Raw genomic sequence first — 19,714 nt, forward strand, 5'->3', positions numbered from 1 at the left:
TCCTCTAAAATCCCATTATTTAAGACTTGTGGTAAATAATCAAAGGAAGGACTTGTGTTTGTCTGCCTTCCGTGAGAAACAGAGGATATCCTAAAGTGCTTCATGGCCAGTCAGCTATTCTTAAATCATTAATGTACAATCGGATGTGTATTTGCATGTTCATACACAGCAGGATCTTTAGGTTATATGGTAATTAAAGCAATCTTAACTGTTTATTTTAGTTTGCTTGGGATATCTGGAGAACCTCGTTTGAAATGGTGCTGTGGGATTATCTGCATTTTCCTGAGATGTCAAACAGGGCCTTTTATAGATTGGTGAGACCAGACGCAGACTGGGAGACTGTTTCGCTGAACACCTATGCTCGGTCTGCCAGAAAAAGCAGGATCTCCCAGTGGCCACACATTTTAATTCCATGTCCCATTCCCATTCTGATATGTCTATCCATGGCCTCCTCTACTGTCAAAATGAATCCAAACTCAGGTTGGAGGAACAACACCTTATATACCGGCTGGGTAGCCTCCAACTTGATGGCATGAACATTGACTTCTCTAACTTCTGTTAATGCCCCTCTTCCCCTTCTTACCCCATCCCTGACATATTTAGTTGTTTGCCTGTTCTCCATCTCCCTCTGGTACTTCCCCCCCCCCCCCCTTTCTCCCGAGGCCTCCCGTCCCATGATCCTTTCCCTTCTCCAGCTCTGTATCACTTTCGCCAATCACCTTTCCAGCTCTTAGCTTCATCCCACCCCCTCTGATCATTTCGCATTTCCCCCTCCCCCCACTACTTTCAAATCTCTTACTATCTTTCCTTTCAGTTAGTCCTGACGAAGGGTCTCGGCCCGAAACGTCGACAGTGCTTCTCCTGTAGATGCTGCCTGGCCTGCTGTGTTCCACCAGCATTTTGTGTGTGTCACTGTTTAATATTTCAATTAAGAGTCAACATACTTTCAGATCGGTACTCACTCATTTGGAGATTTGACAGAGGTATACAAAATTATGAGGGTATAGATAGGGTAAATACAAGCAGGCTTTTTCCACTGAGGTTGAATGGGGCTACAAGCAGAGGTCATTGGTTAAGGGTGAAAGGTGAAAAGCTTGGTGGGGGACATGAGGGGGGAGCTTTTTCACTCAGAGGGTCGTGAGAGTGTGGAATGAGCTGCCAGCACAAGTGGTGCATGCGAGAAGTTTGGATAGGTACATGGATGGTAGGGCTATGGAAGGCTATGGCCTGGAGCAGGTCAATGGGAGTAGGCTGTTTAAATGTCCAGATGGGCTGAAGGGTCTGTGTCTGTCCCATACTCTTCTATGACTATGACTCTATTTCTGCATATGGCTTCAAGAAGCTGAGTATGATTTGAACTTGCAATCTTTAACTCAAGCTGTTAGAATGTTAACACTGAGACACTCATAACTTCTAAAGAGAAGGATGTTAAATTAATGCAAAAATTACCGAATACTTTAACAGGGAAGGTGCTTAGGAACAGGCCAGATGATTCACGTCTCATGACTAGGGTACCAAATATAGGTATCTGGGGAAGTCACCAAAGTTTATAAAATAAAAGGAAAGCTAACTGTACTTCATTTTCTGTGTTCTAGGCATCAGTATCTTGGAGAATCAATCACATTTGTAAGAAGATTACCAGTTTCTCTGCTTGAATGATATTATGTTTCATAACAGTTGATAGTTTAATGTTTGTTCCTAATGTGTAGTTGATTGGACTGATAATAGTGAAAAGGCCCCAAGAGCTGAAACCCCAACTCAGCATAAGGGTAAATTTGATACGTCTTTATCAGTGGATGCCTGTAATGTAGGTAGAGTTTACAAATGAAAAATTCTGGATCATTTCAGAAACTGTGTGGCTCTGTATATAGTCGGAGCATTATTTGATTACCTTTGTTTATATATACCACATCATGTAATACTGTGCCCATATAACACAAGCAATCTGACTTGGCCCAGAGACCAAGTGTGGCTCTCTCTAAGGATCCTTAGATGATGTAAATCTCCTAACTAGAGAATGGAAAACCCAGGTCATAGTCCACAAGTGCACCAAGTAAATCAATAACCCAAGGGGGTTTGTGCTACTATTTATTGTGGTTTTGCTTTTATGATGCAAGGTTTGTGCTGCTGTATATAGAGGTGACTTTGAAATATTTGTAAATGTTGTTGGCTTTATCTTGCCTCTGATAGTAGGTAGTCAGATCGTCAACATCTCGCTCTACTTTGATTCTGCATGATGTAAAGATATTCAGAGAAGTACCCTTATAACAGTGTTTTGTTAAAGGGAACAGTTGGGAGCCTAGATGGTAACATCTTCTAAGGGAAGGTTGAATCCCATACAAAGCAAATGGATATCAGAACCGAGAGGTTATTACTATCAAGAAAGCATGAATAGGCCAGGCTATTTATTTTCTTTTTGAAATGAAAAGACATAAATATAGAACATAGTCATAGAAATCTACAGCATAGAAACAGGCCTTTCAGCCCATCTAGTCTGTGTCGAACTATTATTCTGCTTAGTCCCATCGACCTGCACCTGGACTATGGGCCTTTATACCTCTCTCGTCCATCTACCTATCCAAACTTCTCTTAAATGTTGAAATTGAACCTGCATCCATCACCTCAGCTGGCATCTCGTTCCACACTGTCACTGACCTCTGAGTGAAGAAGCTCCCCCTCATGTTATCCTTCAACAATTCACCTTTCACCCTTAACCCATAACCTCTAGAACTTGTCTCACCCAGCCTCTGTGGAAAAAGCCTGCTTGCATTTATCCTATCTACACTCCTCATAATTTTGTATACCTATATCAAATCTCTCCTCATTCTCTTGCGCTCTAAAGAATAAATTCCGTACCTGTTCTGTCTTTCGCTATAACTCAGGTCATCAAATCCCAGCAAGATCCCTGTAAATTTTCTCTGAACTCTCCCAATCTTATCAGTAACTTTCCCGAAGGTAGGTGACCATAACTGCACACAATACTCCAAGTTAGGCCTCCCCAATGTTTTGCGCAGCCTCAACTAACATCCCAACTCCTGTACTCAATACTTTGATTTATGATAGTGTTTAAAATTCTGAGAAAAATGCTGGGGGAGAAAATATCCCTCACCCAGAAAACCAGTAAGATAATTCGGAGACTGTGTTTACAATGCAATGCACGTCACAGTTAGCGTCTAAGAAGAAATATTTATGCTGATGGGGTTAAATCGGGAGCGGATGGAAGGAAAGGATTCATATGGGACATGAACCCCACCCAGCATTGTAAGTCTGATAGACTCTTGTTGTAATATTGTGAATCACTATGGTTTTCAACAGGTTTAGATCAAATATACACTTGGTTAAAGGATTACTTTAGTACACAATTATGAAAGAATTACATAGTAAGCTTTACAGACTTTTAATCCCATGCCTCCAATGAAAAAAAGTTGAAATCATGCAGAAAGCTGTGTGTGTTTTACAGCCACATACAGACTGCATTAGAGTCATGATTGCAGGTTTATTTTTAATTAAAATGACCTTGTGGCAGGTGTGTTTAAAAAACCCCACAAATTGCTGTAGTGCTGGGTATGAATCCATAACTGAGTCTGCTGAACTGACACCCAGGTTCACAGATTCATTCAGCTGATCTGGTGTTTTATCAGCTATGTCCTTTCCAGGAGGAAGAATTTCTAATCATATTTAAATTATTACTGAGCAATGGATGTTTTTATTCCCTGCTGGCAATGTGTGGAGCTAACTCAGGTTTTGTGTAATGGAGCCTCAAACTGAGGTTTGGTCACTATTCACAATGAAAGGATGTTCTATATAAATGACAACAGTAAAAAAAAAACACAATGCATTTATGTTAAGGCTAGGTTTGACTTCTTGCTGAGGTAAAATAATTAACATTTCTCAAGCACTAATTTCACACATGAGTACCTTAAAATGGTAATTTTAGTACTTGCTGAATGAAAGTTCATAGAAGTATGCCTCCATATACATAACCAGGCATGTTTCTAGTGGTCAAGCAATCCTCCTATGGGCCAAAGATGAATGTTTGTGAGTAAGTGGGTTTTAATCGTAGGCCTTAGTGAGAGCAAGGTGCATTGTTTCAGCTTACATGGTTAACCACTGAGCATGATGCAGGGAAATGAGTCATAGGATCAAGTGTTTAAGTGTAGAAGCATTTTGGCAGAGCCTCAGAAAACATTAAATTCATCAAAATGCCCATCCCTAATTAGAACATCATCTGGAGCATCTTAATTAACTAAGGAATGCCAAAATGGACGGTTTCCTTAGAAGACAAGTGGTTTCAGGAGAGAATTTCAGAGCTTAGGCAAAAGGCAGATGGAGGCATTGCTGTCAATATGGGGTCAAAGAAAGGGAAATGAGTAAATTGCCAGAACTGGAAGAGTGCAGAAGGTGTGAGAAGGCTAGAAAGGGATGAGACAAGCAGGAAAGGAAACACAATTTAACCATTCTCAATTGAAAATGATTGTCATTTCTGTTATTGGTGGAGATTTATGCTCTCTGCCCACATATTGCAGAATTTTCTGGTGAGTTTAGGGCATGGGTTGTCTCTCTAGCAATTTCCAAACCTCAATGGGAGAGAAAATTGTATAAATCCCTGAAACAGATTCATACTCTGATCTAAAGAAGGATTCCATTTTCTGCACCTTACCCAGTACTCTGGGTACATACACAGTTCAACTATCTGTAAGACCTATAAAACTCAATTCTGCAATTACTACCTGCTCTTGTGGGCAGCCCAACACCTGCTCCCAGAAGGTAGATCAAAAAACAGAGAATAGTCTAAAACAAAAACACAAAATGCTGGCAGAACTCAGCAGGCCAGACAGCATCCAGTTAGGAGGAGTTAACAATTTAGATGTTGATTTCAGAACCAGAGGCATCCACATGGAAGGATTAGACAAAGTACAACATGGGAAGGAAGTATCTGCATCCATAGAGGACATTCCATGACCTTGGGATTTTCCAGTGTTTTGTAGCTAATAACGTTCTTTATAAACTTTCAAAATACTTTGTATAGCATGCAAATTACATGCAACAAGACACGCCAATTAACATACATGTTCTTAGCTGGTATCCTGAATAGCCAGGGAGAGGAGTGAGATAATATAATGATAACGATTAGATGATCAGTTCAGGAATGCTTTTTGGGGATTAGGATTTACCCAGACCTTGGGATAACTCCTCTGATTCTTTTTAAGACAGGACCTTGGGATTTTTTATATCCAGCAAGAGAATGCACCAGATTTCAGTTTAATGGCTTAAACTAAATAGAGCTCAGCCAATAATATAGTAGATCACAGACAAGCAGCACTACAACACAGAAACAGGCCCTTCACCCCATCTAGTCCATTCTGTGCAATGTAATCTCTTCATTCTGTACATTTCTAAAGCACCTAGTACATATACCTGACCTGGAGGCAAGGATGCCAGTAACCGTGCTACAACTTGCATTGAAACTGTAAAGCATCACTTCTCATATAACCTTGCCACACGCCCTCCCTTCTTTTTATTTAATGTTGGCTCTTGATCAATGCATAACTTGCCTGCCTGCATGTGAATCAAAAGTTTGTGGGTTCAATTCCCACTCTACGGACTTGTGAACAAGTTATTGATTGAACCAGTGCAGTGCTGAAGGAGTGCTTCATTATTGGAGATGCTAAAGAGAGAGTAGGACTATTCAAGGATAAAGGAAGGAATTTATGCCTGGAGCTAGAGGATATGGGCAAGGTATTAAATTAGTACTTTGCATTGGTATTAACCAAGGAGAGGGACGTGGAGTTGAATCAGGGCAAGTGAGAGGTGTTGTACTTTAGGTGGCCAAATATAAGTAGGAGTAGACAATAAATAGCAGGACCTTGAACATTTTGTTTCTTTGTATTTACTCTGAATGCCTGCAAGGCAAAAAAAGGATTATATGTGGTGAGCTGTATGCATTTTAATAATAATAAATTTACTTTGAACTTTGAATTTTGGTAATTTCCTGAAAGAGACAGCATGAGCAGATCGGATAGTAAAGAGGGTGTATGACAGGCTTGCTTTCATCAGTCAGGGTACTGAGTAAACGAATCAGGAAGTCATGTTGCAGCTGTATAATTTTTTTTAGTCTGCATTTGGAGTATTTTGTGCAGCTCTGGTCACTCTGCTATTGGAAGAATGTGGAGGCTTTGCAGAGGGTACAGAATAGGTTCATCAGGATGCTGTCTGGAATAGAGAATATTCTCTAGATGAAAAGGTTGGACAGACTTAGAACGATTTCTTTGTAGGCTGAGGGGATTGGATGAGAGTAGATAGGGTAGGTACCTGGCCCAGATGGGATACCTGGCCTAGTAATAAAGACCTGTGCTGATCAGCTGGCTGGAGTGTTCACCAGTACCTTTGTTACCCCCTTGTTTTGGCAGTCTGATCTACCCACTTACTTCAAGCAGTTGCAATTAAACTGGGATCTAAGAAGAACATGATAAGCTGCCTCAATGACTATCATCCAGTAGCACTTGCATCCTCTCTGATGAAGTGCAGGAGATGAAACATATCAACTTCTGCCTGAGAAGCAACTTGGATCCACTCCAATTTGCTCACGGGAGCAACAGGTCCACAGCAGATGCCATTTCATTGTCTCTTCACTCAACCCTGGAGCATCTAGAGAGCAAAGAAGAATACATTAGGATGCTCTTTATCGACTACAACTCAGCATTCAATACCAAAACTAATCAATAAGCTTCAAGACCATGGCCTCAATATCGCTTTGACTAATTGGATCCTTGATTTCCTCACTTGCAGACCTCGGTCAGTTCAGTTTGGCAACAAAATCTCCTGCACAATCTCCATCAGTACAAGTGCGCCATAAGGTTGTCTGTTTAGTCCCCTGCTCTACTCACTTTACACTTACGACTGTCTGGCTAAGCACAGTTCTAATGCCATATTCAGTTTGCTGACCACACCACTGTCAAAGGGCATACAAAGGTGGTGATGATTCAGTATATAGTAGGGAGATTGAAACTCTGGCTGAGTGGTGCCACAATAACAATTCAATGTCAGCACAGCCAAGGAGCTGAGTATTGACTTCAGAAGGAGGAAACTGGGGCTCTCATTGGAGGATCAGAAGAGGAGAGGGTCAGCAACTTTAAATTACTTTGTGTTATCATTTAAGAGGCACTGGCTTGGGCCTAGCACATGTGCAATTATGAAGGAAGCACAACCGTGCCTCTATTTACTTAGGCATTTACAAAGATTTGGCATGACATCTAAAACTTTGAAAAGCTTGTGTAGATGTCTGGTGGGGAGTATATTGACTGGCCTGCTATGGAAATACCAATGCTCTCAAATGGAAAATACTGGAAAAAGTAGTGAATACGGCTCAGTCCGTCACAAGTAAAACCTTCCCCACAATTGAGCATGTCTACACGGAGCGCTGTTGCAAAGAAAGCTGCATCCATCATCAAAGACCCCAACTGCCCAGGCCATGCACTCTTTCTCTCTGCTGCTATCAGGAAGAATGTACAGGAGCCTCAGAACCCACACCTGCAAGTTCCAGAGCAGTCATTACTCAGTCATCAGGCTCTTGAACCAGAAGGAATAACTTCACTCGCTCCATCACTGAAATGTTCCCACAACCTATGGACTCACTTTCAGGGACTCTTCATTAGCATTTATTACTTATCTACCTGTCTGTTTTCTCTTTTGTACTTGCACATATATGTTGTTTCACAATAAATTTATTTTGAACTTTGAGCACCTGCCATTCAACAAGTAACAAGACCAAAGGAAAACCAATTGCTCTAATACTTTTAAGTACTAGATTTCATGTGAGGTATTGAACTCACAAATCGACCACACGTGACCGTTTACCCCGACCATAAGCAATCCATAAGGGATGTGTCAGTTTTGGCACAAGGGTGTCATATTCTCACCTCCAAGTTAGAAGACAACCCTGCTCCTCATTCCAGAAACATTACTCACCTCATCTGATCACAATTTTACTTTGAAATAGAGATTTTCCCCAGGCTACAAAGTCAAATATTTGAGGGCGTTGTCTTAAGGTGAGAGGGGAGAAGTTTAATGGAGATATGCAGGACTTTTTTTAAAATGCAGATTACACAGAGAAGAGTAGGTGCCTGGATGTCAGTACCTCCAGCTGAACTTTGTCTTTTGTGTGTTTTCCCCCTAGCCGTCAGTCTGTGGTTTTGTATTGCCACGTACTCATGTTTGTTTTCATGCCCCATGTGCTCCTGAATCTGCTCCTGCTCTACGCCGGCCCTGTATCACTGAGTACTCCGCCTCTCACCTGTTTCTCATCATTACCTGTTTTGCTGCCACTTGTGTCCACTTGTGTTGTGCTCCACCTATCATCTGCCTCTCTGTTTACTGCTCAGTGTATTTCAGTCCTGTGTTGTGACCTGTCTTTTTGCCAGGTTGTGTCAGTGAGTTTTCCTGAGCCTTTCCAACATTTGTATCTGAACTCTGTCTGTCTGAATATTGACTCTGCCTGTTTCCCGATTCTGGGTTTTTTGGATTTCTCTGGATGTTTTGATCTCTGCCTGAACTTTGACGCTGACTTTGTTTGCACCCTGGGAGTTGTAACTCAATTAATATCACTGTGTGCACAGTATTGGGTCTGCGATTGGATCCCTGCTCTCGGGGCCTGACACTGGAATACTCTGTCAGTAGAGCTGGTGGTCAAACACACACAGTCATGGCATTTAGGTAGCCATGGAAGCAGGCAGATGGGATTACTTTAATTTGCCATCCTGTCGGTGCAGAAACAATGTACTGAAGAGCCTGTCCCTCTGCTGTACTCCTGTACATTCTATGCCATATTTTGGTTAGATATATTGCACTGAGGCCACTACCTGGCTCTTCACTACAAGTTAAATGTGGCATGCTAACACTCAGAGGAAAGAGAGAAAGTTCTTTCGTCAGTTTCAGATGATATTTGTTATGTTGCTCATAAACAACATTGCTCCCAGATTGTTGTCTCCACTCCCCTCTGCCCACGGGAGGACTGCAGTGGGGAGGAGTTGGTGACCCACCTCTTTGCACACTGTGGGTTCGCAGAGAAGGTGTGAAGGAGGATGGAAGGGACAGTGTCGATATTCATCCCCAGCAGCTGCATAACAGAGGACTCTCTGATCTACGGGCTGTTCCCGGGGACGCACACCGAGACCAACATCCGGTGCTGCTGGCAGATCATCAACTCGGTGAAAGACGCTCTTTGGTCGGCCCGAAACTTGATGGTCTACCAGCACACGGAGATTCCGTGGGAGAATGCTGCTGACTGGCACATTCTCGCCTGCAGGAGTACGTGCTGAGGGACACACTCAAACTTGGTGCAGCCACCTCAAGGGCCCGGTGGGGAAGGACCACAGTCTAGAGTTATTCTCCCGCAGGAGTTGAGGGGTAGGGGGAGCGGGGTGTATACCCCTCAACAAAAGTGTGTAAAGATGAACCAACATAGGGCCACCTGAGTGGCTGAAAGTGTAGAAATGTACAAAATGTAGAGAAAACGTCTGTAATGGATTGAATGTCATTGAATGGTTCATTGTAAATTATTTTAATTTTGAATAAAGTATATGTTGTTTAATAAAAAAACATTACTAAGAAATGATTATTTGTTCAATATCACATCTTGTGAGTATTGTGTGTAAGTCAGTTGCTCTTTTTCCTGCATTATACCAATGACTTCAATAGATGTAGAATGCTTTGATATCCTTGGCTGTAGAATGCTAAGGCACCATGCAACATAATCTCTAAGGGAAATGAAAATGGAAAGTGCAAGGATATATATTAGGCATGGGAAATGATGTCTGATTTATCATGAGATTCATCAGCTGTTTGCCACATGATTTCTCGTTTTCCTCTCCCTCTCCCCTCTATTGCCATTTTTAGTGTAGACAGTTAACTCAATCAAGCTATGCCAAAGCAACAACAGTATTGAATTCTAAATATCTTCTTTCAAACTTGAACGGTAGCCAAATATCAATGATCTTAGGCATTGTCTGAACCAACCAAACTTTATATAAATTCGAAGTTTAAAGTAAATTGATTATCAAATTGTGTATATGTTACCATACACTACCTTGACATTCATTTTCTTACAGGCAATTACAGAAAAAGAAATACAATAGAATTTGTGAAAAACTATAAATAAAGACTGAAAAACAACCAATGAGCAAAAGAAGACAAACTGGGAATTAAAAAAATCATGCTGAGAACGTGAATTGTTACGAGTCATTGAAAGTGAGTCAGTAGATCATAGAGTCACTTTTTTGAACAGTGGTGATTGCAGTTACCCTCACAGGTTCAGGAAACTGATGGGGTAATAACTGTTCCTGAACCTGGTGGTAGAGACCAAAAGGTTTACCCTCACAGGTTCAGGAAACTGATGGGGTAATAACTGTTCCTGAACCTGGTGGTAGAGACCAAAAGGTTCTGTACATCCTCCCCGATGGTAGTAGTGAAAAGAGGGCATGCAGGATGTTCTTAATGTTGGATGCTGCTTTCTTGTGGCGGCCCATCATGTAAGTGTATTCAATTTTGGGGTCAGCTATGCCTGTGATGGACTGGGCTGTGTCCACCACTTCTCTAGCCTTTTCTGTTCCTGAACATTGGTGTTTCCACACAAGGCCGTGATACTCTGCACTCTTGAATTTAAAATTCCAAATGCTTGTCTTGAGATTGCTGCACGTTGGCTGATGCCCGTCTGGAAACACCTCCGTTGAAGTAAATCACATCTAGGTAGACACTGGTGGGTTTTTGAGGGAGATGTCACTGTCCTCGGTGTTGTGTGCCTGTGGAGGTGCGCAGGACCGCAGGCAGGCAGAATGGGATATCTGACTGAAGACATGGGTTCCCTGACATAACCTCACATATGTTGTTAGCCAGCGCAGTGCTGGATATTGTGGATAGCCAAGTGGAACTCAAGATTCCGGATATAAATTGTGTAGTTTAACTGAACTGGACGTCATGCGGCTCCCTGTGAGGGGGCTTCATTGATGTTAGAAACATCCTGTTGCTGAAATGCAGAGAGCAAAAGTGGATGATTGAAGATTATGGACATTTGCCATCTATGCAGTAAACAAATCTAAGTGCGATTATCTCTCGTTTTAATATCTGCTGCCATTTCTCTTTAAATACTCTCCAAATAGCAATGAACAATTAAGAGTGATGGGGACATATGTAAGGATTAGGTCATGTTTCAAACCCCTAGCTATACAGAGCAGCATTCTGTTCCCTTTTGTCTCTCCCTTTGTGCAACATAGCACTGAGCCCTCGTATGTGATATAGCCAATGCCAAAACACTGAAATTGCTAACATATATACTTAAATATTGAAGCTCTTTACTTTTAAACTATTTAAAGAGATAGCTGCACTCAGTGAGGCAGATGGAAACAATCTGCAAAGTGATATGAAACCCCAGTGACAAGTTCAAGCAGGTTCAGTAATTTGGGCAGAGGAATGTGGAGCTCAGCTCAGAGAGGAAGGATCAATGACTCAGAAATCTCCAGGACTCTATGGAGACCCCCACCCCAAACCATCCCCTCCATTCTCAGAAGCACTCGTGCACCCAGTGCATGTGAGTATTTCATAGTATGAAATAGAAGTAAAACCTACCCTTCCCTTCTACTGAAAGAAGCGACTTGCCATTGATAAATTAATACAGAAATAGAGTAAATGAAGGTCTCTTTCTTTCTATAAAATTTGAATAGTTCTTTGCTTGTGTACGGTACTTGGCAATAATAGAATGACTTAAATGAAGTTTTCCAGGAACTTAGTGATGGTTTCCTTAAGGGCTTTGAAGCATATCAGCAAGGCTTCTAAATGTGGTAAATGTTTTCCTCCAATCAAGTGACTATTAACTCACTGTTGCTATATTTAAAGTTTTTGGAATTCCATGACTGAACAAGTTAATGCCTCAGCCACAGGAGAAGTAGGCGCAATCTCTTTCAGTTTTTGCGCTTTTTACTTTCTAATATGAATACACGTTAATAGTGGCATTTTTAACTTAATTCGTAATGTCTTGGCTTCCCTCTTTTCATCACAGTTGATTATTTTCAGTGCTTGGGATTTTCCGTCAGGGTGGTGTTCCTCTTTTTTATACAAACTAAGCTGAAAGAAGAATTTTTTTTTACATTTTCTTCATCTCCCCAACTTGTCCTATGTAGCACGAAGCAGAACTGGAAACTTTTCGGACTGGATATTCTCAATCTAGTTCCCTTTTTTATTCTATGCTATATATACGCAGTGAAATTTCATTTTTACTAGCTTAAAGTAAAAAAGTGTCTGGTAAGATGGAGGCATGTTTGCTCTCAGCGGCTTCTACAGGGTCAATCAGAGGTGTTATTGACCCTTTAAACATATTTCTTACGATCCTGAGATCCTCCCGGACAGTAAGAACTTAAAGCACTGCAGGTCTAACACATCAGCGAGTTGCGCGTTGGCAGAGAAACCGTAGGAGCTGGACTTGGTACTGCTGCCTATGTCAGAGAGCATCAGAGGAGTCGGTGCACACTGGCGGTGTGCAGTCTAACAGCGAGTGATCGGCCTTGTCGTTTTTCGTGTAATTGCAACACCCTACCGGACATTGTTAATGCGGAATTCAGCAAGTCTGATTCACTGATTTATGGCTGGACAGCAGGGGAGCTGCGTGACCCTGGTCATAGTGAGAACTGGGCCGCATTAGGGTGTGGTGTCACCTATTCACAGCCACTCAGAAGAGAGGCATTAGAGTTGGTGCTGCCCCAAGTTTTCGTTTGGCAGAAGTTAATCTGTATTGTTGTGTTCAATTGCAGATTTCTGCAACATTCATAGACTCAGTCTTGGACTATATTTTTTTGTGTGACTGTACTTTACTGACATCTTATGTGCTTGTGACCTCATATGTGCCTTGCACTGTGTGTGACTATGGGTACTGTGTTCTCACTGGAGTGTGATTACAATTCAAAGCAGTCACCTTACGCTGTGAGGCTGAAGCAAAAATAGCTCCCAGGTATCACCAATTTAAATTTTTGTTTTATGATGTCATACGGCGAAAGCTCACACGCATAAAGCACACACTTGAGCAAGAGTGAACATGCATGGTCACAGATAAACTAAGAAGAACCAGCCATCAAGGGGCCACCAGAATAAGTCTTCACCTCTTACAAGCACGAGCTGTAACTGAGAAGCTTAGTGTAAATTCAGCAGTGTTGGTTTACAAGGTATATATGTAACTGTTTTTCAAACTCTAACCTTGAGTCTTTGCATCAGTCCATAAACCATTTAAATAAAAGTAAGCGGATTTTTTAAATTGCAAAAAAGGTGGCAAGGTTTGTAATATGAAGCTGGTGGTGGTGATGGAAAGATTGGCAATCTGTTTGATCAAAAACCCCTCACTGGCAGGGTTTTCGATGACTGAGGGTGTGGTGATGTGTGTTGGGTGGAAAGGTGCGGAGCACTTGGCTTTGATGTGCATGAAATAAGCAAAAGCTGCAGCTTCTTTATTGATCTCCCTTTGTGCTTTATTCCCTGCAGTCCTTTGAAAATTAAAGATTAGCTTTATTTGTTGTACATACATCGAAGTATACAGTGACATGTGTCCTTTGTGTCATTGTTTGCAGTATCTTCGATGCGGTGCTGTGCTGGGACAGTGGCATCAACACGGGTGATGCGAACAGGCTCAATAAACTGATTAGAAAGGCTGGCTCTGTTACAGGAGTCAAAATCAGACACACTGGAGGCTGTGGTAAAACAAAAGATCCTGTGAAAAATCCTAGAACTACTGGACAATGTTTCTCACCCTCTCTGCATGCCACTTTGGCTGAACAGAGGAGCATTTTTAGTAATAGACTAAGACAACTGCACTGCTCCAAAGAGTGCAATATGAGGTCATTCTTACGCTCGGCTATTAGGCTCTATAATGAGTCAACCTATAGCCGGGGAAGTGATGGCCCCCTCCTGTTAGACTGTTTGAGGTAACTTATTTTTTATTCTTTCTTCCTTCTCTTCTAATATTTATATATCTATGCACTTGGAATGCAAAGGAGCTGGTTGTGGGCTACAGGAGGAATGGAGGCAGGCTGTGAGGATTACATTCCTTGACTTCTCTAGTCCCTTTAACACCATCCAGCCCAAGATCTTAAGGCACAAACTAACGGAGATGGGAGTAGACTCTCACATGGTGGATTGGATAGTGGACTACTTGACAGATAGACCTCAGTATGTGCGGTTGGGAGACTGTAGATCTGACACGGTGGTCAGCAGCACAGGAGGGCGCTGAGTAGGCTACGGTCAATTATGGATAACTCTGAACATCCTCTACATAGCACCATCCAGAGACAGAGAAGCAGTTTCAGCGACAGGTTACTATCGATGCAATGCTCCTCAGACAGGATGAAGAGGTCAATACTCCCCAATGCCATTAGGCTTTACAATTCTACCGCCAGGACTTAAGAACTTTTTAAAAGCTATTATTAATGCTTTTTGAGATAGTGATTTAGATGCATATCATATTTTTTACTGAGTTAAGTATTGTATGTAATTAGTTTTGCTACAACAAGTGTATGGGACATTGGAAAAAAGTTGAATTTCCCCATGGGGATGAATAAAGTATCTATCTATCTATCTAACTCCTGGAGTTGAGAGGGTCAACAGCTTTAAGTTCCTTGGCATACACATCACCGAGGATTTTATGTGGTCTGTACACACCCGCTGTGTGGTGATAAAAGCACAACAGCGCCTCTTTCACCTCAGATGATTGAAGAAGTTTGGGCCCCCAAATCCTAAGATCTTTCTACAGGGACACAATTGAGAGCATCCTGACTGGCTGCATAACAGCCAGGTATGGGAACTGTACTTCCCTCAATCGCAGGACTCTGTAGAGAGTGGTGTGGACAGCCCAGCACATCTGTAGTTGTGAACTTCCCACTCTCTTCAGGGCATTTGCAAAGACAGGTGTGTAAAAAGGCCCGAAGGATTATTGGGGACCCGAGTCACCCTAATCACAAACTGTTCCAGCTGCTACCATCCGGGAAACGGTACCGCAACATAAAAGGACTGGCAGGCTCTGGGACAGCTTCATCCACCAGGCCTTCAGACTGATTAATTCATGCTGATAAACACTTGTATTTCTATGTTATATTGACTGTCCTGTTGTACATACTATTTATTATAAATTACTATAAATTGCACATTACACATTTAGACGGAGAAGTAACGTAATGATTTTTACTCCTCATGTATATGAAGGATGTAAGTAACAAAGTCAATTCAATTCAATATTGTGACACTGTAACTTCCGTTGGACACTATCTATGTGCTGGGGGCAGTCCACAAGTGTTGCCAAGCTTCCAGCGCCAACATAGCACGCTCACAACTTACTAACCCTAACCCGGACATCTTTTGAATGTGAGTGGAAACTGAAGCACCTAGTGAAACCCACGTCACAGGAAGAACTTACGGACTCCTTACAGTCAGCAGGGGAAATCGAACCCCGGTCACTGATTGCTGGTGCTGTAATAGCATTTCACGATTTGCAATGACCTCTGTGGTCAAGAAGCCATCTTGTCATACTAGGAACCAGCTCAATGGATAGATCTGATATAAATTCTAGCATAACAATAGAAAATTAATAACACAATCTAGTTATCTTCCTTATGTTGTTTGGTTTTGAGTCTGACAGCTTAATTTTATAGTGACTCAGTAGTCCCACCCTGTTGCAAACACCTAGTAGAATTAGCGCAGAGCACTAACGACTCCCCAAATACAGTGGATTCCAGTAATTGGGTTATCAGTTAATTGAGGCAGCCATTTGTCTGGGACAACTCTTATCGAACAAAAACTAAATCGAGAAAATAGCCGGGATCCTTTTTATTCAGGACACTGTGCTGCTTAATTGGAGCAGGAGACTGTTGCCAAACAGCCTCTAACTAGCATCGTTTGTGTGCTCTGTTAGACACTACACGATGCTTAGAGCAATATGTTTTTAAATAGTGTCAGCTGCATGTGCTTGTGTTCAAAAAGGAGGGATTTTTGTCACTGATCGTTGGTGAGAAATAAGCAGAAAGACACTTCAGAACTTTTTTGCTCACCGTGGTTTCAATCATTCAGGCTTTGAGATGCCAGAAATGGCCAGAAGTGAAAAAAAGACACAATTTCACCACTTCAACAAATTAGGAATTACCAAGGTATCGACAATCAACCTGAATGTTACAATGAAGTCAAAAGTTTGGAGGATGTAACTGTCTAAAGTATTGTATGAAGGCAGACTATTTTCTGCATTAGGTGTCTGCACTGGTTATGTTCATTTACAGTCGATCAAAAGAACACGTCAGATGAATTTCTCCATCAATAACTATTAGGAACTAATACACAGTTTTATAGTAGTGAGAGGCATTGGTAGTGTTCTAATTTGTTCTGTATTTCATTTAAATACTTAAATTGTTACTCAGTTAAACAGTAGTTTTTTTTTAAAAACTTTTAACTATTTCGATGAAACTTCAGCTGATTGGGGCAACCGCTTAAATGGGCCAAAATGGTCCTGATAATCCCGATTAACCCGACTCCACTGTACATTAGAGTTGTTTTGTTTGTGTTTATGTCCCTTGTGACTCTGAGACGTGCTCAGTGTGATTGCAGCCTGAGAGTAAATAAAGCGGAAAGCCTGCCCCCTCTACTGGGCCTTTGTCAGGAGCTCACTTTGTCCGCGTTTTACGTTTTGCTCCGAACCCGGTTAACTGTCACAGTGTCTGCTGGTCGCCCTTGTTAGCTGCTTGTATAATTGTCATTTCTTAGACAGTGGAATTGCAGCTTTAGTTGCTCAAACCACAGCACTTTAGTGGAGAGTAGGTTAGAGAGTTCTGAGTGCCCGTTTTGTCTGTCGGGCAGGATTGCATTAGCCTGAGTGTGATTTAGTAGTTCAGGGACTTCTGTAGTGCCAGCTCTTGCCTGTTGGGCAGGACTGCATAAGAATGAGTGCGATTTTTATTCAGTCCATGGACAGATGACACAATTGGGTCTGTTCACGAGTACACTTCCAGTTTCAGAAAGGACATGACATCAAAATCAAATCTTTATTCTTCTCCCCATTTTTCTCTCATTTTCTCTTGTACACACATACAGTACATAAATGGTAACAACTAGTCGTGCATGTATGATATTCCTGTAACCTAACTAAGCCAAGAAAGTGACAGTATACACCCCACCCAGTTGTAGCAGGGGGCTCCATGAATCTAAGAGTATTCATTAAACTTGGATTCTGCCTAGGGGCTTCAGTTCTGAATGGTGTTTTTTGTATTAAATAGCTGTCAAACTTGGCGCAGCATGTTTTAAATGGAACTGTCTCTTGTATTCATTTACAGACTGAGGATTTGACTTAATTGAGTGCACAGATACGTTCTCATAGAGTTTTAGCAAATTCTTCCTTTAAGTACACGCCACTCCAGCAATACATCAGACCTTTGGTGGAACAGTTCCAGAGACAAAATCTATGAAAAGTACACTGATTGAATTGTAATTTATATCTTTTTGCTCTCTGCAGAGGATGTACTAAGTAAAGATACTGGAGAATGTGCAATATGCCTTGAAGAGCTGCAGCAGGGAGACACCATAGCACGCCTGCCCTGTCTATGTATCTACCATAAAGGGTAAGTTCCTCAGAATATTAAGCACCTTGCACCCAAGTAGGATATGGTTTAAAGGAATCCAGGAACCCTTTTAATATTGCACCATCAAAGCTATAATCTGTTGTAATGACTATCTTTGTAATCACTAACAGATCAACGGTGCACTTGGATCCTCCAATTTCACAAAGCATAGTGGTTAGTACCACACTTCATAGTACCAGTGACCCGGGTTCAGTTCCTGTCACTGCCTGTAAGTGCGGGTTTCCTCCCACAGTCCAAAGACGCAGCAGTTGGTAGGTTAATTGGGCATTGTAAATTATCCTGTGATTAGGCCAAGATTAAATCGGGCAATTGCTGGGCGACGTGGCTTGAAGGGGCCAGAGGGCCTATTCGGTGCTGTATCTCAATAAAAGAAAAATAGGTTTCTTGTGATGACAGATTAATTGATTAAATCTGTTAGTGTTTAGTGATTCCTGGTGCACTGTTCTCAACAACATTCAGAGGCGTATCTAGAAAGGCACTGGCAGTTGCTTAAACATTGTTGCAACGTGCTAAAGGAGCATTGACTCTGGTTGGTGGCAGTTTCACGGATGAATCACGTTGGTCAAGGATTGCCAACCCTGGTTGGATCTACTGCTCAGAGTTGCATTGCTTGGGCTCCCTCCTTCAATGACGCCACACGTTCATGTTACCCAAATCCCTCTCTTTTTCCAATGTTTCGAAAACATCCAAAGCAATTAAACAGAATTACCTTAATGTAATGCTCATATGACTTGTGACAAAGATTTCTTATAATAAAATCCAGGGAATTAAGACTGAATCCATAAAACACTGTATTGGGCAACATCGTGCTCATGGTTTGAACTAGTCCCAAGTGGTCAACTGATGACCAATAAAACTCAAGGGCTCCAAGGGCATTTGGCAAGGTGGCTCAGTGGGAGAAAGCAAATAGTAATGGCCAATGAGAGCTTTAGCAACTGGAGAGTCCTGTGCAGCAGGTATCCACGGGGCTACATCTTTCACTAAGTTTGGATTTAAATTCAGGGCTATCATAAAGAAGCTGGCTAATGGCACCCAATTTGGCAATGTGGGTGACAAGGAAGAGAAGAGCTGTCAGTAGTTATGTGGGCACGAAAAGGGCAAATGGAATCCAATCCAGAAGTGTGTTAATTCATTTGGGAAGAACAAATAAGGCAAAAGAGTTTACTCAGTGAAGAAGTCCTTTTAGAAAAGGAACTTGATAAAAGATGTTGCAAAATAAAAAGGGAATCTGCAAAGTTCACTTCCCATGTTATGCAAGATGCAAAAGAAGAACATAAGAAAAAGGGAACAAGAGAAGGCCATCAGGGCCTTCAAGCCTGCCCCATTTTAATAAAATCATGGTTGTTTTTTGCTAGCCGAAACTCCTCTTCCATCCCATTTCTCTATTCCTCTACCAAATAGTTATTCTCCTTCAGTCTAAGTACTTCAAAGGACGCAGCTGCTAGGACAGAGAATTCCAGAGATTCACTGCTCTCTGATTTAAAAAAAATTCTATGTATATCAGTTTTAAATCAGTTTTAAAGGAACAGGGTACTGATTGTGTATGATCAGCCATGATCACAGTGAATGGCGGTGCTGGCTAGAAGGGCCGAATGGCCTACTCCTGCACCTATTGTCTATAAATGATGAACCCCTTATCTTGTAGTTTTTGTCCCCTCTCCCACTAGTGAAAACATTTCAATATCTACTTTGTTAAGCCCCCTTGGAGAAGGGAAACTCTGATTTTAAACCTTTGCTGCCTGTTGGCCATACCCACCCATGGGAAAGGCTTTGGGAGGAGGAAGAAATCTGGAGCCGGGGTCCCTCAGGCAGTTTGATGTTGTTTACAACTTCACTCTGGTAATCTCCGCGACGACACTGGTGCCAAGCTGTATCGGCGCTTGCCCTTCCCCTGGACTCCATCAGTGACGTGGAGAGGGAGAACCTGCTACATGGGCAACAGCCGGTTCTTCAAATCTTCCCACCCAGGCTTGCACCCCGGAGAGGAGACAGTCCACCAGAGGTGCAAAGCCATGATCCCCTGGGATTGACAGCTACTAAGCCTCCTTAAGATCTTACATGTTTGA

General features: G+C 41.9%; 1 protein-coding gene across 1 annotated transcript in view; it reads left to right on the forward strand.

Annotated features, from left to right (window-relative positions):
• LOC140713709 (E3 ubiquitin-protein ligase znrf2-like) overlaps positions 1–19,714 on the forward strand; it is a 184,037-nt gene that overhangs the window by 156,613 nt on the left and 7,710 nt on the right. Inside the window, exon 3 of the mRNA XM_073024114.1 lies at positions 17,522–17,627. Coding sequence (XP_072880215.1) covers positions 17,522–17,627 — 106 coding nt within the window. The remainder of the gene's footprint in view (positions 1–17,521; positions 17,628–19,714) is intronic.

The sequence above is a fragment of the Hemitrygon akajei genome, chromosome 20 (assembly GCF_048418815.1).
Source record: "Hemitrygon akajei chromosome 20, sHemAka1.3, whole genome shotgun sequence".
NCBI lineage: Eukaryota > Metazoa > Chordata > Chondrichthyes > Myliobatiformes > Dasyatidae > Hemitrygon > Hemitrygon akajei.